We start from the raw sequence: 23,096 nt of genomic DNA on the forward strand, positions 1-23,096 counted from the left end.
CTCTCCCTGCATGGCACATAGGAGTGGGGAATGGGAGTTGCACTTGTCTAAGTAGGGGCAGCTTCTGGTCTCTGCTCATAGAGGCAGCCCTCCCACTCTCAAAAACTTGCTACACAGACCCAATACAACCTCCTGAGCTACAGAAATGAAGTTCTGTACCCTCTCTGCTATTGGATACGAAAGAGTGAATGTGCCTACTTGCGTTCAGTGCCCTGGCTCCCAGTATACCAAACCGTTGGGTAAACAGCACCCTGTTATTCACTACTCTTAAGACAAGTTATGGCAAAGCCTTAATAAACACATTTATTCATACCATTTTTTATTCATAAAACTTTTACGTATTATAAATAAATATATAAATACATACAGTTTATTATATACACCAGCATTACTTTGGAAACACCTCACCCTTTCTGACCTGATCTGCTGTTTGCTCAGACAAAATGGATGACAGTTCTGGCCATGGTAGGTACCTGGTTCCTTTTCTGTAGCAGAAACTTCTCTAAACAGAAGTTATTAAGGATCCTGCCTGACAACTCAGTCAAGAATAGAGCTTCTCCTAGAGAGTTTTCATTAAAAAGCACTTTATCCTCCTTGTCTCACAAGGCTTGTTAATTCTTACAGCTGATCTCCCTTTGAACACAGTGGATGGTGAGCTGGCAGCTAAGGTACTGGCTTAGCTGCCTGCTTCTCTGGATATATCTACATGACATGCCTCCGAACAGAAAGAAATTTTCCCACTAAAACGGCCTCTTTACTGCCTCCTTCTTCAGGAGATCTTCAGCCATTCTTCTCAACTATGGTAGCACTGTCCCAGTATCTCCAAGAATGTGGAAGCATCTTTTTGAAGATGGATGTCCTCTCCAGCATCAGCCTTACTGAGTTCCTTGCCTCAGTAAGAGACAAAACAGACCCTCTTTTCCTTGTTATTTCACCAGGATGTTTTATTGTGACAGGGCTACTTGGTCTATGTCTTTCTATTAAGAAACACATAGCAAGAGTAGGGTATATGGTAGCAGGATACCTATACACAATTCATTATTGGTGTTTGATTGACACCAGATGGAGGAGATTTTGGATTAAAAGTGCATCTGGGGAGACTTATTCCCAATCTCCTTTCTCTATCAGCAGACTAATACATATTTTATAGTTAGAGTTAACACTTTAAGAAGCAGGTCTATCATTAGAAAAAACAGACAAGGGTTTTAGACTTTCTTAGGGGCTTAAATAGAAGCAGCAGTCTTGCTTACAAACTAAATGAAACAAAAGCTTCAGATGGCACTTGTAGATATCTAGCAAAAAATAACATTTCCACTAAAATCTTTTCTTGCTTAAGTCCTCAGACTTGGCAAAGAAAATGTAGATTTCTACAGTATGTTTATTTTGACAAAAGGAAGCAGACTAAAGAAAAGAAAACTGCATGGTCTAAACTTTTGCTAGTGGTATAGGAACCTAACTCTTCTCCTTAACAGAGATTACAGCAATCCCCACATACATTCTGATGAATTATGTTGTACTAACTTTTTTTTTTTTCTCTTTTTAAATCACACAATGCTTTTCAGAGGTCAGAATGGTTTCTTTACTGTTTGTCTTCTATTATTTAGAAGACAATAGCTTCTATAACTGAAATATATTTGCTATTGTATATTATGATTGTCCCTTGGACCATGAACACTCCTTTAGCTAAATTTTACACTTCTTCCGTCATCTGCCAAGCCATTAAGTTATTCATGAGAAACATGAGAAATGCATACCGTAAACACATTTGGAATTGAATACTTTTTGCTTTCTATGGAGCTATATTTTTCTATTACTCCCTGAGAATAAAAATTGTTTATAAGGCCTTCACACCCATCAAAATATCTTTTTCTAAATATTCCAACTCTCCAAAGAAAATGTGTCTGCTTTTCATTCTCATCTCAGTTGGTTTTCTCACATGCACACTACTTCATTTCGTTTTGTTAGGAGAAAATTAGGCTAAGTCCTGTTCTCACTTATCTCCTGTCTAGTATGGCTCAAATGTGTGTTGTACATTCAAGAAAGACCAACTGAAATAGAGTTCTGTTCTGTTACTATAACCTAATAACAAGCAGGTTAACTAATAATTGCTAATTATGTTTTCCATTGCAAAGTTTTTCACTTTTACTTTTTTTCTTTTTCTTGTTTTCATTAACATCCAGGTACCTAGTTGTAACTAAGACTTAAAGGAAGGTGACCAGTATTTCCCAGTCTTCTGTCCTACTCAACAGTCCTGATGGATTAGCAGAACTGGCAGAAAACACTTTGTTACCCAGAATAAGAAACTAATATTTGCTCTCCCTTCAATCCAGAATGGACCCATTGAAAGTAAATCTGACCCAATTCCATCAAATGATTTTATGGTGTCAAAGGTCAAACTTCTGAAAGGCACCAGCGGGTGGGTCCAAATTCAGACTGTATAAATTCTCCAGGGCTCAGCCAGTCTCTCAACATACAGCTGGAAAGCTGTATTACCTTTGGTTCTGAAGCTCAAACGGTAAGCGCTTCTCTAGGAAAATTTACCTTTCCACTATATTTGCTCTTGCTTGTACCTAAACTTAAAAAAATAATAATTATTGTCTTATGCTTGGTATCTTTAAGGTCAGGATATTTGCATGATATTCTCTACAAAAACTTCTCACCTGTGTGTATGTATTCTGTTCTGTTTTATTATGTGTAAAAACTATGTGTTGGTTTTCAGGAGACTTCTAAAACAGTTATTCTTTGCACTTAAAATATGTTTTTATTTCAGAGCACCTTGTTGTATTGTTCAGTATCTTTTAAATTTTATTTTTTGCAGTTTGCTTGATTGACTTCCAGTTCAACAGAATGCACAGAGAGCAACACTGTGGCATTCAGTGAATTTTTAGGGTTATTTTAGTGTAGGTGTATAAACTTATATTCTTACAATAATCTATAAATGTTAATTTGTATACAGAAAGGAAAGTGAGAGAAATATGTGGACGTGTGTGTTTATTCACATGCATGGTCACTAAAAACCTTGGTGGGGTTTAATATGACAAAGACAAACTTCAGGCTCCAGCATTAGCACCTATATAAGAGGCTGGATTCTGAAAGACAAATAACTTTAGCAATTTCTATAAATTACAGGAAGAAAACTAGGTTCATGCTGACCTCAAAAGCATGATCTTTATATAAGCATGCTGGCTATACAGGACTTGTACAGCCTGGCACTTTATAGTAGTTCAAGACAGAAACAAATATAAAGATCCTACTGCTTTATACAAATATTCATTTGACAGTGCTGTATTATAGTTGCTAATTTATCATGTCTGCATTCCTCTTCTGTCTGAATGTTGCTAACAAAATTTAACTCCTCAGAAAGGTTATAGTAGAGGATATATACATATAGCTTGCTTCTTTCAAGTATGTCTGAAAGCACGATAGGGTGGAATTGAATATTCATATATATGAATTATGTGCATCAGTCTCTCTCCTAGACTAGACGACCTTAGACAAACAATGTTCCCTATCTATTCTTCCATTATAGAAACAAGAGTAGGAATGCAAGCCTTTAAATATCCACTGGCAGTAGGTACAATGGAACAAGTAGATATTTTTCTGCACTCATTTATTTTTAGAATATAAAAACAGTGAGCCTCTGCTTTCACATTTATCTGTCCGAACCTACTGAAATTTGCACTTTGAAGTTCCAGCTTTGCAAGTCTATCAAACAGGTCATATTTTCTTGTTTTGATCAGAGAAATTCTATCTTTCACTGAATGAAAATATGTACAAACAATTGTTGTTTGACTGCTTTTAAAAGGTAAACAGAAACTATATATGGAACTAAGACTTCTGAGAAAATTTACTGCTAAAAAGGCAACTGAATGCAAATGCAAAAAGAAATAGATTTATGAATACAGTTTTGAACGTGCAGGAGAGGTGGGTATTGCAATAGGCATGTTAACAATGAAAGACTTTAAAACTATTTGTTGTTTTATTTAATGGCCTAAAAACTACTGGTACTTTAAAGGGGTAGATCACCACAGAAAATCAAATCGTGCATTGCACTGTGTTTGCATAGCATTCCATCATTACATTGTCATTGTGCTTCTGCTGTTTGCTCTAGACAACAGGGATTTCACAATGGGCTCCATCGGTGCAGCAAGCACGGAATTTTGTTTTGATGTCTTCAGGGAGCTGAAAGTCCAGCATGTCAATGAGAACATCTTCTACTCCCCCTTGAGCATCATTTCAGCTCTGGCCATGGTCTACCTAGGTGCAAGAGACAACACCAGGGCCCAGATAGATAAGGTGAGACTACAGTTAAGGATGAAAACCTTTGTCCCGCTCAATGGAGCCATAGCAGTTAATTATGTGATAATGTGCCCTGGAACTTGCATAGATCAAAAATCCGTAACCAGAGTTATCTAAAGCTGTCATCACCTCCAACTCCCAGAGTGTTAAACAAATGCACCAGCCAGAAATCTTGAAACCGTATTTTAGTTTGAATTTTATCATTGTTAAAAGTAGGATTCTCCAAAAGAACATGGTATTCCAGTGGCTCTTTGCTTAGAGCAAGGAAACTAGATAAAATCTCCAGAAAGAGCCAAAACCCATCTCAAGTTTGCAAAATGTATCACGTATTTCCTACAGCTCTCACTTCCTTCATAGAGGAAGGTTGAATTGTTACCTGGAAGAAATTTAGTCTTAATAACAGCATGTAACGGAGCTGATTTCCGTATGTCTACTGTGGGAAAAAAAAAGAGATCATCAAAGCAGACAATATTATGAACAGATATTCAGAGATGGTACAGCTAGATTGACCCTTTTAGTCATATAGACACCCAGTTACCCAACAGCTATATTTCAAACGTCATGTGTTAATCTCAGTTGCATAACCTTTTTTGTTATACCTGTTATTTCAGCTACTATTATTTTCAATTACAGGTTGTTCACTTCGATAAACTCCCTGGATTTGGAGAGAGTATGGAAGCTCAGGTGAAGAAAAAAATTCATCTCCTTCTCTATGTCTAGTAAATAAATCTCTAGATAGAGTAGGTAGATTTCTCAGTTCCAAGCCCTTTCTGATGAGCATCTAGTGCTCTGCATCCAGCAGTTGGGGGAATTCTTTGTTTGTACAAATCGAGAAAGAAGGGAGGTAACAGGGGATTCAGAACAAACAGAAGATAAAATCCAGGACCAAAATACTGAGCAAATACACAAAATTGTGGATACTTGCATGCTTAGGCAAGGTAGTTGGATGATGGTGATTAAATGGGTCTGGTTGGGAAAGATGGAAAGACTACATGATCTGCTGGAGCTAGATTATTGCAGAGGGCAGTTAAGAGTCCTGTAGAGAGAAGTATGAGGAAATTATGGAAGAAAAACAGCACAAAATGTGTATATACTAGAAAAGGACTACACCAGTATAGTTATTAGGAGCAAGAAAGATGGAACAAACTTGTTTTGTAAGCAGAAATATCTGAACTACTTTACTCTTGTCATACACTATTCAAAACCTACAAAGCACTAAAACTAGAATAACATCCCTTTTCTTTTTATTTGTATTCAGTGTGGCACATCTGTAAGCGTCCACTCTTCACTTAGAGACATACTCACCCAAATCACCAAACCAAGTGACAATTTTTCGCTCAGCTTCGCCAGTAGACTTTATGCCGAAGAGACATACGCAATCCTGCCGGTGAGTTGCTCTAAAATCTGATCCGAGACTTTTCCATGTCAAAGCCCTACTGTTCTGTAATGCTAAAGCACTGTCAGAAGTCTAGGCTCTGCTAAAGAAGTTTTCTTGCATATGGAAGGCAGTATTCATGACTTCTTTATATCACAGCCCTAAACCTCTACAATCTACAGAGAATATGTGCCTAGACAAAAGAATGTTTGTGCAAAGTACAGTCATGATCCAACCGTGTCATGGTATAAGTAAAGGTAATATCAGTAATATCAGTAAAGATAATTTTTGTTGGAAAGAGTTAAATCCAACTATTATTTCAGATTGTAAAACAAACATGGAAATAACTTCAGGTTCTCTAAATATTCCATAGGACACGTTCAGACCAAAATATTCCGATTTTCCAATTGAAAGAAGCATTTCATTTGGAAATTAAAGGAAAACATTTTCAAAATAAAAACTGACAACAAGCATACTTCGACTGAAATGAATCAACATTTTCAGATCCAACTCAGTGCTGGAAAAGACTTGAAAAAATTGAGCATATACTGTTGCTTGAAGCAGTATATGCCAAATATTAGAATGTTTATGAGGTAGAATCATGTCTTATTGCTGTGACTGCTTATTAAGGCTAATCAATACAGCTACAGCATATTACTCTATACTATAAGGCATAATATGTAGTAATTTATAGTACAGAATAGCATTTTACACTAGTATATTATTCACATCTGTTAATTTCAGTCTTGCACTTCACATTTGCAAACTGTTTTGAAATTGTGATCTGAAAACTGCATACTCTTCCTTAACAGGAATACTTGCAATGTGTGAAGGAACTGTATAAAGGGGGCTTGGAGTCTATCAGCTTCCAAACAGCTGCAGATCAAGCCAGAGAGCTCATCAATTCCTGGGTTGAAAGTCAAACAAATGGTAAGGGCAAGCAAAATGTCAGCATAGGTATTTTCCCTTCTGCCAACATATTTGAACAGCATAGGAGAGCACTTAAGTCTTGAGAGATAAGTACAAAACCTCTCCTTTTGTTCTTGCTGATTTCCCTCAGCCAGTATGTTTTCCTTCAGGCTTCCCAGAGATGCTGTGTACTTGTTAAGTAGGGCATGCAGTCAAAAGGCACTTAAGAAATCTTAACAGGTAAAGGCAATGTAAAACCAGAGTTAAGGAATGATAGGGAGGTGTATGAAGGGAGGTGTATCATGATTTCTGCCCTAATGCTTCTCCATTTTTTTCTAGTCTCTTCCTCACCTCCTTAAAGCATTATTTTCCCCTTGCTTTAAACACAGATAAAAGACAGTGGATTCTAAATGAATTCAATTTCTAATGAGGTGAAAACATTGACAACCATGCAACTTCTGGTGTGGTGTCATACTTTGAAGGAAAAAATCAGGCGATTATTAAGTTACTGGTGGAAGAGGACTACATGAGGAGCTTACTAAAGCTTGCATGAGGACTGCAGAACAAATAGGAGCAAAATATCAGAAGAAAACAGAATAAAATTCTGTTTTCCTCTCCTGTTATATTCTTTATGTAAAATCTCCTTTCAACTTTGGTTTGAAGCAAGTAATGTTTACTGGTACTGTTCAGGGTGGGGACTATCCGCAGATAAAAGAGGTTCTAGTGGTTCTTCTCCTTAGCATAAATTTTACAGATTTAGTTATTTTGTAACACATAAATTTCTGGGTCCTACAGCTCTTACTGTGACTCTTTACAGAGAGAAAAGCAGCTATTGTCAACACCAGCGAGCAAGTCAACCTTGGAAGTACAAGATTATAGTTGCAGAAACAAAACAATGTCCTTGCCAATACACCCTCTTCCCCACAAATTCTACAACCTGTATTTAACATTGTGATTGTCAATGTATTATACAATTCTCTTTTCTCGTTCATTCTTAAAGGAATCATCAAAAATATCCTTCAGCCAAGCTCTGTGGATTCCCAGACTACAATGGTCCTGGTTAATGCCATTTACTTCAAAGGAATGTGGGAGAAAGCATTTAAGGATGAAGACACTCAAGCCATGCCTTTCAGAATGACCGAGGTACATGGGCATGCCTCACCTTAAAGATGTCACCTATAATTTGTGAAGAGAGTAGTCACCTTGTTATTCAGACACTACATTAAAATATCTGCTCATTTGTCTACTGGTCTTTGTTAATCACAGGGAGTTTTCCCTAATGTCTCTCTTCACATTATTTCTGAAACTATAAAGCTTCTAAGAAAAAAACTTGATATACCAACTTTCCTTTGAAAAAGTCATTCTGGACTAGAGCAATCAGTCATTTTAACCATAACTAGATATTTCTACCATCTAGGAATAATCTTTGTTAAAACTATATTCTCTTTTTTGGTTCTGCAGCAAGAGAGCAAACCCGTCCAGATGATGTACCAGGTTGGTTCATTTAAAGTGGCCATGGTGACTTCTGAGAAAATGAAGATCCTGGAGCTTCCATTTGCCAGTGGAATGATGAGCATGTGGGTGCTGTTGCCTGATGAAGTCTCTGGCCTGGAGCAGGTATGGCCCTAGCAGCTGGGTTCAGAAAATCATAAACACAATGAAATAGTTTGTGCTGAGCATGGATTGCTTAAGAAACTACTTAACAGGTTAAATGTTGGCCACAGAAGAAATGATTCTCTCAGCTAAGCAGCTGTTACTACAGTGACGTGAGCTCCAGAGGCCTTATATCTCTATTCCTTCACATTGAGGAGCTTCTTTGGAAGTTCATGTTAGCTTTACTGGTTCTAATGATTGATATAGAAATGGCAGTGAGTCTATTAAAGAAAGAGAAAATAGGACAGAGCAGAGTCATACTATACTTTGGTCTCCTAGATCCATTCATCTTTACATGCCTAGGAAAAGCACCATGCCAAGAGCAGTCAGTTTAAAAGACAAAGAACCCCACAATGGTAAATGGTACTGTACTGCTGTGAAGGAAGATGTCATCCCATGGACGTCATTCTCTTCTCTCCTTGCAGCTCGAATCTACAATCAGCTTTGAAAAACTTACAGAATGGACCAGTTCTACTATGATGGAAGAGAGGAGGATGAAAGTGTACCTCCCCCGCATGAAGATGGAGGAGAAATATAACCTCACATCTGTCTTCATGGCCTTGGGTATGACCGACCTGTTCAGCTCATCAGCCAATATGTCTGGCATCTCTTCAACAGTAAGCTTAAAGATGTCTGAGGCTGTCCATGCAGCATGTGTGGAAATCTTTGAAGCCGGCAGAGATGTGGTAGGCTCAGCAGAGGCTGGGATGGATGTTACAAGCGTCTCCGAAGAATTTAGGGCTGACCACCCATTCCTCTTCTTCATCAAGCACAACCCAACCAACAGCATTCTCTTCTTTGGCAGATGGATTTCCCCTTAAAGAAAAGAAAGTTGAAAGAGTTTCTGCCCCTTACAGCAAGACCCAAAGCACTGTAGTACCAAGAGTAAAAAAGAAAGGTATATTTTCTGTCACAGCCATATAAAAACAAACAAACAAACAAAAAAAAAACAACAACATAAATCTGAGAGAAATTACAATATGAGAATGTGCACTCTTTGCCTTTCCTTTATGCATCATGGATGAAGGGTTAGCGGAATGCAAGCTGCACCCAAAGAAAGCACAATCATGAACAGAGATGTTCCGGGTGCAAACTAACATTTCAGTAGTAGTACTGAATCATCGGAATAATCACACTGAAAAATACAGCCTGATTTACCAGCAGAAGTCTTATGGGGGAAAAATGCAGCCTTCCAATGAAGCATGACCAGGCTTTGTGGTGACTCCTCCAGAATTAGTCACGTGAGAGCTCTCAGATTAAACTATCGATTGTCACCAACCATTCCTATGCTGACAAGGCAATTGCTTTTCCTTTGTGCTCCTGGTGCTGCAGGGCTCTTCCTCACTTTTCTAAGATGCCTTATAGAAATCTTATAATTCACATTTCTCCTTCAACTTTTTTTGGCTCAATCATCGTGACCAAATATGGCATGTTACTATTCAAATTGTTTTTCTTGTATTCGCATGTCATGGGTCTTGTGTATGTCCTCTGTTACTACTTTAATCTCAATAAAAACATGTTTAAGCAAACACATCTCGTTTGTAGTATTTCAAATGCAGTAAGGGCTTTTACCAGAGAAGGAAGCACCTATGCAGAGGAATAAGCACGGACACACGGGCTGGAAGCAACTCCGCAGAAGTCCTGCTAGGTGGTGAGAGGCGAACAAGAGTCTGTGGGGTGCCCCTGCAGCTATTGAAACTAACCATGTATGGGGCTGCATCAGCTAAAAAAGCACGGGGAGGGAAGGAAGCACTGCTTTGCCTTTCTAAGCACGACTTGTGAGAGCTGGTCTGGAGCACTATGTCCAGTTTGCTGCTGCCCTGCTCTTGGCTGGGGTGATGAGACTGGCGTGGGCTGCCAGGAGCTACCCGAGGAGCTGTCTCGGCTCAGATTTGCTCAACAACAGAGCAAATTCTGTTCACACTGACCAGAACAAATTCCAAAACTGGTGGCTGATGGTAGCAGCAGTCGGTTGTCCTCTCTGTCACCCGAGAGGGCTAGTGTGCAGAAATGAATAGGTTTTGGTGGCACGTGGCCACTGGGCAGCACCAGAGACACTCAGGCTGGGGAAGAACAGGGCGTGGAGTAAAACACTGCCTCCGAGCCACTTCTCCTCCTCTGTGCCTGTACCTTGCCTGAAGGCTCTTCTGGCAGGGCTGGGTTTGTCCAAGAAAGCCTCTGCCACCCTCACCCACTGATGGTAGTGCCACAGGAACAGGGTGGGAAGGCTCCAGTCACAGCTGGAAGGGGCTTCTTTTCCAAGCAGGACCCCATTTTCCTTTCATTGCTGCTGCTGCAGAAGAAAGGGCTGCAAGGACCAAGAGCTTTGAGAGGAGAGTGACTAAGCCATGCTGGAGACACTTGCACTGACACCTCAGGCCATGGGGTGGGACACAGCAGGATTGTGGCATGCACACTGGCTGTAGAGCCTGATGCTTGGATCAGCAGGTTCAAAACAGCAAAAGAGCATGTGTTTGTACTAAATTGTTTGCTCTGATTGCCTACTAAACTGTTTGAACATTTCCACAGGAAATTCCCAATGAGAAATTCATTTCTCATTGTTTTCCAGAGGCATTTCCCAGCTAGAAAATAAGTTTAGACTGAGCATTACTTGTGAAAGCACAGAACTGTGTAGGTGAAAAGGCTAAAAAGCACTGCTCAGCAGCTAGGAGAGAGGGAACGAAGATGTCAGAGAAGCAGCCCTGCAGCCCCCCAGGTGAGTGCAGCAGGAGGGCAGGAGGTGCTGCAGGCAGGCAGGCAGCAGTTCCCCTGTGGGCTGTGCAGGGAGAGGCCCCTGGTGGAGCAGGCTGTCCCCCTGCAGCCCATGGGTCCCCCATGGAGCAGATCTCCACGCTGCAGCCCCCCCGTGGGTGGAGGAGCCCCCGGTGGAGCAGGTGGATGTGGCCTGGAGGAGGCTGCGGCCCATGGAGAGCCCCCGCAGGAGCAGGGGGTCTGGGGGGAGCTGCCGCCCAGCCGTGGGGGACCCGTGCTGGAGCAGTTTGCTCCTGGGGGATGGATGGATGGACCCCGTGGGACGGAGCCGTGTGGGAGCAGTGCTTGAGGAGCTGCTGCCTGTGGGCAGCCCGTGTGGGATCAGCTGGGGAAGGACGGCATGCCGTGGGAGGGACCCCATGGGGAGCAGGGGCAGGGAGGGACCCTGAGGGTCACTCTGCTGAGTCTGCTTTGCCCGTCACGATAACTGTTGAGCGATCTCCCCGTCCTTATCTCAGCCCTTGAGCCCTTTGCATCGTATTTTCTCCCCCTTTGCCTTTGAGGAGGGGGAGTGAGAGAGCGGCCGTGGTGGAACTCGGCTGCCCACCCGATTCAAATCATCGCAGTTGCAAAGGACTGGAAAAGATTTCTTTAAAGAAATTAAACAAGGTTTTAACAAAGAAATGCAGAGTTTCCTTTTTAAGGCTTCCTGGAGAACTGGGGTTCTTTCCTATTCCCAGCTCAGAGGAAGGGAATTGTTGATTTCGCCTTCTTTTTTCTTACATGGAAATAAAAGGTGAACTGCTCTACAAGTACGGGCAACGTATCAGAATCAAGCTCTTTTTGTCTGTAGTCCTTTCTCAAGGAAAAGATTGATCACACACCTTCCACAGATGTAGGGGTCCAGAGAATAATGTTTGAACTACTCTAATTAAAGTCAGTTTGGCCATAGTGGTACTTCTCCAGCTGTTTCTGAGACATACGCATTAGCAACTGAGAGTGTTGTGCTGTCATTGCGAGGCGCCTGCGGTGATGACTTCAGAAACAGAACTGAATCATGTCACCACTGCACTTTGGGAGCAGCTGCCTCTGTGCACGTTTAGCTGGGAGGGACAGAGAAGGGTGCTGGATGTGATGAAACCACGTGAGGATTTGTGGATCTCCCCTTGAGGTGCACAGAGAGGGACCATGCCCTTCTGTAAGTGTTTTGATGCTTGGCTGAGGAAAAAAATGTGGTTTTGTTGTGAATGCTTCATTGTAGTATTCTGTAGATTGTGTAAAGACCTTACAGAAGCCTCAAGTTTGGTACTTTGCTCAATGATGGAGCTGCGCAGAGTGAGAACAGACCCAACGTACGGGTGAGGGCCTCTGCACGTTCTCTTCTTCCTACAGACGATCAACAAATAAGGGTAGACAGAGAAGAGTGTGCTGTGGTCCTCCCATAGACCGCAAGTACTAAAGCATAAACAAGAGGCTTAAGAGTCCCCCTGTCACGTTCAAATTCAGGGCAGCAATGGACTTCATCACATGGGCTGGCCTGTCGAGTAGTGTCTCAGGCTGTGGTGTATGAAGATGCACTCCATCTGCTTTCAGGGCAGCAATGGCAGTGGGCAAGCTGCCTGACCTTAACATTTTTCATTTCATTTGTCACCTGAGCTTTGCTGGTTCTCCACAATTCATTCTTGGTCTAGAAAACAAAACAAAACAAAACAAAACAAAACAAAAAAAAAAAAAAAAAAAAAACAGACAAAAGTGAACTGGGATCCAAATAAAAGGATTTCCTTTCCATTAATTACATGTTCTTAACTTTGTAACAGATCTGGTTATTGACTTAGAAGGCAAATATCTGGCCAGACTGCAAGACTTATGCTCACAGCGTGGGACAGCTCTCGTAAAGGTGATTCAGGGCAGCTTCTGGAAAACAAGACATCAGATCTCCAAAACAGCTGTCTTTGTGCTAATGTAGGAAGGGCGAGTAAGAGTACAGGTAAGAGCCCAGATACCGTAAGAAGCGGAAGGTGTGAAGGAAACTTCCTTCTGGCTGACACAGCTCCATATCTAGTTGTCAAGTATGAAGAGAGCAGTGCTAAGTTTCTTGGGGAGAGGTCAAAAAGAAGAGACTGTGAGATTGTAAAAGGAAAAAGTGGGATTTGCTATTTCAGGAAATCATAGTAACTGGAAATAGAGATTGGAAGAGTGCTTTAAGCCAAGACAGAAATGTTTTAAAACTAAAACCTAAGAGCTGAATGAACCAAGAAATGAATCCATTTTGATTATGGAGTTGTGTCCAGGGTTATCTTGGGAGATACGGTTTCCACATAAAACGTATCTGGTGCTTGAAGTTCTGCTAACGCCCTTCTCTGTGTATTCCCTACTGTTTGGTAAGCGCTGAGGTCACACTGCAGACAGCAGCACGTCCTCTCCCCACTACTGAGCTGTCTGTTCTCATAACACGTCTAGGAACAGAATGGCTTGGACACAACTGCGCCTATGACCGAGTTCATGCAAGCTGGTGGACGAGGTAAAAGCTCTGGACAAGCGAAGGGGAGGGAGGGAGGGATGGACATACAATATGATCACTTTAATCTCATTTCTCTAAGAAACCTTCCTGAGAAAACAAAACAAACCAGAACGGAACAGAACAGAACAAATGAAGCAAGCAGCTAGCTTGCTGGAGACATTGTCTGGGAAAGAGTGAAAACACTTGCAGACAAAAACACGTCAAAGGACTAACTCTTTGAGCTTAATTCGAATCAAACAGCATGACCTCAAAGTCCTGTTTCTGTTCGTAACAGGCTGGTACAGTAACATGTCACATTGGATGACTTTGCAGCATAGATGTCAGGAATGCGGCTTGGGATCCCCTACTTCTACTACTCAGAGTTCAGCTTGAAGGGATGAGAAAGTAATTTTTCCTGGGTTGACAGAAATCTGTTCTAAAGTCTGTTTTCTAACACTCTTCCAGACGCTTCTCTGTCCATCGGCCTGCCTGCCAACTCTGGTGTGAGTGTGAAGTTGTGGCAAGAGGGATTTCCCGTTCCTATTTGACCTGATGGACACCAGCTTTCCTCGGAAATTGCTGATGTTGCTGAGGAGGCAGCAGTATCAAAGCCCTTGTTGATGAAGCTACAGCAAGCTGGGGAGGCTTTGGCATTTCTGCACAATGCTGCTCCCTGATTGTCACTCCAGACTCAGATTCTGAAGGAAGCAAAGCAAGCTAGAGGAAAACGGTATGTCCTGGTAATTTTCTTTCTTTTTATTTTTTCGTTCTTCACTTGTAAGAAAATCTAAGTCTTTAAACCCTTTGTTTGAAAACACAGCTTTATGGAAATGCTTATGGGTGTGCTCCTTCACCTTGTGTGGAACCTGCTTCACCTCGCTTCAGCTATAGGACACCTATGCTCCAATTTATGCTTCCCATGATAAAGCGGTGCTCTTTCGGTATTCTTTTCTGTGATGGTTGCAGGTGAGGTTGACAAGAGTTGTCAGTAAGATTCCTCATTTCCTTTGCAGTATCTAAAACTCCGTATTACCGTGGATCTTCTCCTCTGATCTGGAAAGCTTCACAGGCCAAAAGAGAATTGAGATGAAGAAGGAAATAGAGAATGCTGACCAATATTTCCAAGTACCACCCGTAAGTTTTGTGAAAGAATCCGGTGCATTTCTGTAGAGGTAGAAAGTTAATAAAATCATGATTGTGCACTTGAAGGCAAGCAATGCTGTAAAAATGGAGAATGCAAGGCCCTGCTTAAGGACAATCTTCAGGCTGCTTCTAGATCAACAGCTTATTTGGTTCTTCCACAACCTCATCTCCGCTTGCTTAGAAGTTGTGAAGGTCGGAAGCACACTCCGTCTTTTTCATCCCCTCTGTGTGTCTTTTCCCTGACAGCAACTTCTGTCTTGGCTCTTCACAGCCAGCCAGAGCAGTTTCTTTGCCTCCGCAACCTGCAGGCTGTCCTCTCGTGTGTACCTCTGGTGGACTGAGGGTAATGCTTGTAATGCACACAGATGCTGTATTCACTGTGACTTTTAGAAAAGAGAGCAAGAAGCTAACCTGCACAGCAGTTTCTTAGGTTTCTGTATATTTCTCTCTCTCTCTCGCTCTATCTGCACATATATTTCAGTACTTATTTACTTCTTTAAAGATACCTTAAATAGAATAGATACTTTAAGAAAGCTGACTTGTTCTTCCCCTCTCCTTGTTTTTAACGTTTGCTTTTCTAACCAATCCTTAATGTTACAACATTGGATTGATTCAGTACTCAGTTCTTAGAAGTTCTCAAAGCACATCAGGGATTTCTCTAGTTCTCAACCTTTCCATCTTCACTGAGATCTCTCATCTTAATTTAGGTATGAGGTGAAGAAGAACACTGAAACCAGCTGAAGCCGTATCGGACACATGCTTCTGCTAGGAAGTAATTCCGAGTCATTCCACGGTGTACTTTAGACAGGTTTGCTCTGGTCCTCTGGACTCAGCATCCCCAAGGGATATTTCAAAGCTCTCTGAAGGACCTGTCATTATCTCTGACACTGCAGCCTCCAGTAGGAAGGGGTAAATATTCCTCGCCCTTGTGGAAAGGAACTACTCAGTTAGCTGTTTCGAACCCAAAGCTCGTTGTTGTCTTCTATTGACAGACACCACCCGGCTAGCCAAGCTAAACCACTGAAAAGGGAAGGAGTGGGACTACTTCCAAACCCTGCTGCTGCTTCTAAGCAGAACTGCGCTGTAGGTGGGGACACAGCAAGAGCACACGTCCAGGCCACGGTGGAACTGAAAGGCACCTGTCTGAGCCACAGAACGAAGTCAGCAATTCCCACTTGGAGACTGTTGCTCACCTCCTGACACAGCAGCTGGAGCGCTTCTGGTTGCTGCTGATGGGTTCCCGTGAATCAGCCAGGGATAGGAGCTACGAGAACGGCTGAAGCGACTTGAAGCTACCTGAAAGAAAGAAGAGAGGAGAGAAGAAGACAAGAGGGGAGGGAAGGGGAGGGAATAAAAGGAAGGGAGGGGAGGGGAGGGGAGGGGAGGGGAGGGGAGGGGAGGGGAGGGGAGGGGAGGGGAGGGGAGGGGAGGGGAGGGGAGGGGAGGGGAGGGGAGGGGAGGGGAGGGGAGGGGGTTGGGGACGGGGACGGGGATGGGGTTGGGGACGGGGACGGGGTTGGGGACGGGGATGGGGTTGGGGACGGGGACGGGGACGGGGACGGGCAGGGGACGGGGACGGGGACGGGGACGGGACGGGGACGGGGACGGGGATGGGGACGGGGACAGGGATGGGCAGGGGAGGGGAGGGAGGGGAGGGCAGGAGAGGGTAGGGTAGAGCAGGGGAGGGGAGGGGAAGATAGTGTAGGGGAGGTTAGGGGAGGGTAGAATAGGGTAGTGTAGCATAGTATAGGGGAGGGGAGCGTAGGAGAGTATAGGGTAGTGTAGTGGAGCGGAGTTTAGGGGAGTGTAGGGTAGGATAGGGGAGGGCAGTGTAGGGGAGCATAAGGGAGGGGAGCGTAGGGGAGGGGAGCATAGGGTAGGGAGGGGAGCACAGGGTAGGGAGGGGAGCTAAGGGGATTGTAGCGAAGGGGAGTGTAGGGTAGTATAGGGGAGGGGAGCGTAGGAGTGTGTAGGGACAGGGAGCATAGGGGAGGGGAGTGGAGGGAAGGGAAAATAGGGGATGGGAGGGGTGGGGAGTGCTACCATAAATAAAATTGCCAATTACATGACATTTTGGATCTGGAGCCAAATCTTTGTGTTGCTGAAGGGATGCAAGACACAGACTTGCCAGATCGCGTGATTGATTAACATAGGGATGGCAGCTGAGCAAGGGAAGCATCTGCAAAACTTGCAAATATTTCCTCAGAGGTTGGACTCGATGATCTTGAGGTCTCTTCCAACCTAGAAATTCTGTGATTCTGTGGTTCTGTATACAGGACTACAACTCCTCTGCTCTCCGGTTAGGAGTTTCTGTCACCTGCTTAGGAAGCAGAAGCAGTAAAATGGGATTTAGAGGGTCCAGCTGAAGTGTCAGTGCAAGTTAGAGGAAATCATCAATTTACAGGGTTTGAAGAGAGTTTGACCGGTTTTCCAAGGAACATGTACTAGTGCTGTATATCCATGCATATAAATATCTATACACCTGGCTCGTATCAGACATAGAGTGGCCATCAGGACTAGGGAAGCGGTTGTCCCTCTGTGCTCGGCTCTGGTGAGGCCGCGCCTCGAGCACTGTGTTCAGCGAAGACCTCGAGGTGCTGGAGCGTGTCCGGAGAAGGGCTCTGAAGCTTGTTAAGGGTTTAGAGAACAAGTCTGGTGAGGAGCGGCTGAGGGAGCATGGGTTGTTCAGCCTGGAGAAAAGGAGGCTCAGGGGAGACCTTCCTGTGCTCTACAGTAAGCTGAAAGGAGGCTCCAGAGAGCTGGGGATCGTTCTCTTCTCCCAAGCCCCAAGTGACAGGACAAGAACAAAAAACCTGAAGGTGTACCAGGGGAGGGAGAAATTACAATATGAGAATGTGCACCCTTTGCCTTTCCTTTATGCATCATGGATGAAGGGTTAGCGGAATGCAAGCTGCACCCAAAGAAAGCACAATCATGAACAGTGATGTTCCTGGTGCAAACTTACATTTCAGTAGTAGTACTGAATCATCGGAATAATCACACTGAAAAATACAGCCTGATTTACCAGCAGAAGTCTTATGGGGGAAAAATGCAGCCTTCCAATGAAGCATGACCAGGCTTTGTGGTGACTCCTCCAGAATTAGTCACGTGAGAGCTCTCAGATTAAACTATCGATTGTCACCAACCATTCCTATGCTGACAAGGCAATTGCTTTTCCTTTGTGCTCCTGGTGCTGCAGGGCTCTTCCTCACTTTTCTAAGATGCCTTATAGAAATCTTATAATTCACATTTCTCCTTCAACTTTTTTTGGCTCAATCATCGTGACCAAATATGGCATGTTACTATTCAAATTGTTTTTCTTGTATTCGCATGTCATGGGTCTTGTGTATGTCCTCTGTTACTACTTTAATCTCAATAAAAACATGTTTAAGCAAACACATCTCGTTTGTAGTATTTCAAATGCAGTAAGGGCTTTTACCAGAGAAGGAAGCACCTATGCAGAGGAATAAGCACGGACACACGGGCTGGAAGCAACTCCGCAGAAGTCCTGCTAGGTGGTGAGAGGCGAACAAGAGTCTGTGGGGTGCCCCTGCAGCTATTGAAACTAACCATGTATGGGGCTGCATCAGCTAAAAAAGCACGGGGAGGGAAGGAAGCACTGCTTTGCCTTTCTAAGCACGACTTGTGAGAGCTGGTCTGGAGCACTATGTCCAGTTTGCTGCTGCCCTGCTCTTGGCTGGGGTGATGAGACTGGCGTGGGCTGCCAGGAGCTACCCGAGGAGCTGTCTCGGCTCAGATTTGCTCAACAACAGAGCAAATTCTGTTCACACTGACCAGAACAAATTCCAAAACTGGTGGCTGATGGTAGCAGCAGTCGGTTGTCCTCTCTGTCACCCGAGAGGGCTAGTGTGCAGAAATGAATAGGTTTTGGTGGCACGTGGCCACTGGGCAGCACCAGAGACACTCAGGCTGGGGAAGAACAGGGCGTGGAGTAAAACACTGCCTCCGAGCCACTTCTCCTCCTCTGTGCCTGTACCTTGCCTGAAGGCTCTTCTGGCAGGGCTGGGTTTGTCCAAGAAAGCCTCTGCCACCCTCACCCACTGATGGTAGTGCCACAGGAACAGGGTGGGAAGGCTCCAGTCACAGCTGGAAGGGGCTTCTTTTCCAAGCAGGACCCCATTTTCCTTTCATTGCTGCTGCTGCAGAAGAAAGGGCTGCAAGGACCAAGAGCTTTGAGAGGAGAGTGACTAAGCCATGCTGGAGACACTTGCACTGACACCTCAGGCCATGGGGTGGGACACAGCAGGATTGTGGCATGCACACTGGCTGTAGAGCCTGATGCTTGGATCAGCAGGTTCAAAACAGCAAAAGAGCATGTGTTTGTACTAAATTGTTTGCTCTGATTGCCTACTAAACTGTTTGAACATTTCCACAGGAAATTCCCAATGAGAAATTCATTTCTCATTGTTTTCCAGAGGCATTTCCCAGCTAGAAAATAAGTTTAGACTGAGCATTACTTGTGAAAGCACAGAACTGTGTAGGTGAAAAGGCTAAAAAGCACTGCTCAGCAGCTAGGAGAGAGGGAACGAAGATGTCAGAGAAGCAGCCCTGCAGCCCCCCAGGTGAGTGCAGCAGGAGGGCAGGAGGTGCTGCAGGCAGGCAGCAGCAGTTCCCCTGTGGGCTGTGCAGGGAGAGGCCCCCGGTGGAGCAGGCTGTCCCCCTGCAGCCCATGGGTCCCCCATGGAGCAGATCTCCACGCTGCAGCCCCCCCGTGGGTGGAGGAGCCCCCGGTGGAGCAGCTGGATGTGGCCTGGAGGAGGCTGCGGCCCATGGAGAGCCCCCGCAGGAGCAGGGGTTCTGGGGGGAGCTGCCGCCCAGCCGTGGGGGACCCGTGCTGGAGCAGTTTGCTCCTGGGGGATGGATGGATGGACCCCGTGGGACGGAGCCATGTGGGAGCAGTGCTTGAGGAGCTGCTGCCTGTGGGCAGCCCGTGTGGGATCAGCTGGGGAAGGACGGCATGCCGTGGGAGGGACCCCATGGGGAGCAGGGGCAAGGAGGGACCCTGAGGGTCACTCTGCTGAGTCTGCTTTGCCCGTCACGATAACTGTTGAGCGATCTCCCCGTCCTTATCTCAGCCCTTGAGCCCTTTGCATCGTATTTTCTCCCCCTTTGCCTTTGAGGAGGGGGAGTGAGAGAGCGGCCGTGGTGGAACTCGGCTGCCCACCCGATTCAAATCATCGCAGTTGCAAAGGACTGGAAAAGATTTCTTTAAAGAAATTAAACAAGGTTTTAACAAAGAAATGCAGAGTTTCCTTTTTAAGGCTTCCTGGAGAACTGGGGTTCTTTCCTATTCCCAGCTCAGAGGAAGGGAATTGTTGATTTCGCCTTCTTTTTTCTTACATGGAAATAAAAGGTGAACTGCTCTACAAGTACGGGCAACGTATCAGAATCAAGCTCTTTTTGTCTGTAGTCCTTTCTCAAGGAAAAGATTGATCACACACCTTCCACAGATGTAGGGGTCCAGAGAATAATGTTTGAACTACTCTAATTAAAGTCAGTTTGGCTATAGTGGTACTTCTCCAGCTGTTTCTGAGACATACGCATTAGCAACAGAGAGTGTTGTGCTGTCATTGCGAGGCGCCTGCGGTGATGACTTCAGAAACAGAACTGAATCATGTCACCACTGCACTTTGGGAGCAGCTGCCTCTGTGCACGTTTAGCTGGGAGGGACAGAGAAGGGTGCTGGATGTGATGAAACCACGTGAGGATTTGTGGATCTCCCCTTGAGGTGCACAGAGAGGGACCATGCCCTTCTGTAAGTGTTTTGATGCTTGGCTGAGGAAAAAAATGTGGTTTTGTTGTGAATGCTTCATTGTAGTATTCTGTAGATTGTGTAAAGACCTTACAGAAGCCTCAAGTTTGGTACTTTGCTCAATGATGGAGCTGCGCAGAGTGAGAACAGACCCAACGTACGGGTGAGGGCCTCTGCACGTTCTCTTCTTCCTACAGACGATCAACAAATAAGGGTAGACAGAGAAGAGTGTGCTGTGGTCCTCCCATAGACCGCAAGTACTAAAGCATAAACAAGAGGCTTAAGAGTCCCCCTGTCACGTTCAAATTCAGGACAGCAATGGACTTCATCACATGGGCTGGCCTCTCGAGTAGTGTCTCAGGCTGTGATGTATGAAGATGCACTCCATCTGCTTTCAGGGCAGCAATGGCAGTGGGCAAGCTGCCTGACCTTAACATTTTTCATTTCATTTGTCACCTGAGTTTTGCTGGTTCTCCACAATTCATTCTTGGTCTAGAAAACAAAACAAAACAAAACAAAACAAAAAAACAAAACAAAACAAAACAAAACAAAACAAAACAAAAAAAAAAACACAAAAGTGAACTGGGATCCAAATAAAAGGATTTCCTTTCCATTAATTACATGTTCTTAACTTTGTAACAGATCTGGTTATTGACTTAGAAGGCAAATATCTGGCCAGACTGCAAGACTTATGCTCACAGCGTGGGACAGCTCTCGTAAAGGTGATTCAGGGCAGTTTCTGGAAAACAAGACATCAGATCTCCAAAACAGCTGTCTTTGTGCTAATGTAGGAAGGGCAAGTAAGAGTAAAGGTAAGAGCCCAGATACCGTAAGAAGCAGAAAGTGTGAAGGAAACTTCCTTCTGGCTGACACAGCTCCATATCTAGTTGTCAAGTATGAAGAGAGCAGTGCTAAGTTTCTTGGGGAGAGGTCAAAAAGAAGAGACTGTGAGATTGTAAAAGGAAAAAGTGGGATTCGCTATTTCAGGAAATCATAGTAACTGGAAATAGAGATTGGAAGAGTGCTTTAAGCCAAGACAGAAATGTTTTAAAACTAAAACCTAAGAGTTGAATGAACCAAGAAATGAATCCATTTTGATTATGGAGTTGTGTCCAGGGTTATCTTGGGAGATACGGTTTCCACATAAAACGTATCTGGTGCTTGAAGTTCTGCTAACGCCCTTCTCTGTGTATTCCCTACTGTTTGGTAAGCGCTGAGGTCACACTGCAGACAGCAGCACGTCCTCTCCCCACTACTGAGCTGTCTGTTCTCATAACACGTCTAGGAACAGAATGGCTTGGACACAACTGCGCCTGTGACCGAGTTCATGCAAGCTGGTGGACGAGGTAAAAGCTCTGGACAAGCGAAGGGGAGGGAGGGAGGGATGGACATACAATATGATCACTTTAATCTCATTTCTCTAAGAAACCTTCCTGAGAAAACAAAACAAACCAGAACGGAACAGAACAGAACAAATGAAGCAAGCAGCTAGCTTGCTGGAGACATTGTCTGGGAAACACTGAAAACACTTGCAGACAAAAACACGTCAAAGGACTAACTCTTTGAGCTTAATTCGAATCAAACAGCATGACCTCAAAGTCCTGTTTCTGTTCGTAACAGGCTGGTACAGTAACATGTCACATTGGATGACTTTGCAGCATAGATGTCAGGAATGCGGCTTGGGATCCCCTACTTCTACTACTCAGAGTTCAGCTTGAAGGGATGAGCAAGTAATTTTTCCTGGGTTGACAGAAATCTGTTCTAAAGTCTGTTTTCTAACACTCTTCCAGACGCTTCTCTGTCCATCGGCCTGCCTGCCAACTCTGGTGTGAGTGTGAAGTTGTGGCAAGAGGGATTTCCCATTCCTATTTGACCTGATGGACACCAGCTTTCCTCGGAAATTGCTGATGTTGCTGAGGAGGCAGCAGTATCAAAGCCCTTGTTGATGAAGCTACAGCAAGCTGGGGAGGCTTTGGCATTTCTGCACAATGCTGCTCCCTGATTGTCACTCCAGACTCAGATTCTGAAGGAAGCAAAGCAAGCTAGAGGAAAACGGTATGTCCTGGTAATTTTCTTTCTTTTTATTTTTTCGTTCTTCACTTGTAAGAAAATCTAAGTCTTTAAACCCTTTGTTTGAAAACACAGCTTTATGGAAATGCTTATGGGTGTGCTCCTTCACCTTGTGTGGAACCTGCTTCACCTCGCTTCAGCTATAGGACACCTATGCTCCAATTTATGCTTCCCATGATAAAGCGGTGCTCTTTCGGTATTCTTTTCTGTGATGGTTGCAGGTGAGGTTGACAAGAGTTGTCAGTAAGATTCTTCATTTCCTTTGCAGTATCTAAAACTCCGTATTACCGTGGATCTTCTCCTCTGATCTGGAAAGCTTCACAGGCCAAAAGAGAATTGAGATGAAGAAGGAAATAGAGAATGCTGACCAATATTTCCAAGTACCACCCGTAAGTTTTGTGAAAGAATCCGGTGCATTTCTGTAGAGGTAGAAAGTTAATAAAATCATGATTGTGCACTTGAAGGCAAGCAATGCTGTAAAAATGGAGAATGCAAGGCCCTGCTTAAGGACAATCTTCAGGCTGCTTCTAGATCAACAGCTTATTTGGTTCTTCCACAACCTCATCTCCGCTTGCTTAGAAGTTGTGAAGGTCGGAAGCACACTCCGTCTTTTTCATCCCCTCTGTGTGTCTTTTCCCTGACAGCAACTTCTGTCTTGGCTC

At 44.1% G+C, this 23,096-nt stretch overlaps 1 protein-coding gene across 1 annotated transcript; it reads left to right on the forward strand.

Annotated features, from left to right (window-relative positions):
• Nucleotides 1-380: 380 nt before the first annotated feature.
• LOC311431032 (ovalbumin-like) lies at nt 381-9,057 on the forward strand (the record flags this gene model as incomplete). The annotated part of the gene is made up of 8 exons (XM_084508152.1): nt 381-465; nt 4,112-4,296; nt 4,933-4,983; nt 5,558-5,686; nt 6,487-6,604; nt 7,584-7,726; nt 8,045-8,200; nt 8,662-9,057. Exons 1-8 carry the CDS (start codon nt 444-446, stop codon nt 9,055-9,057), a joined length of 1,200 nt encoding a protein of 399 aa, XP_084364278.1. The 5' UTR covers nt 381-443.
• Nucleotides 9,058-23,096: the final 14,039 nt, after the last annotated feature.

Source organism: Aythya ferina (assembly GCF_964211825.1).
Source record: "Aythya ferina genome assembly, chromosome: 2".
Classification (NCBI taxonomy): Eukaryota; Metazoa; Chordata; class Aves; order Anseriformes; family Anatidae; genus Aythya; species Aythya ferina.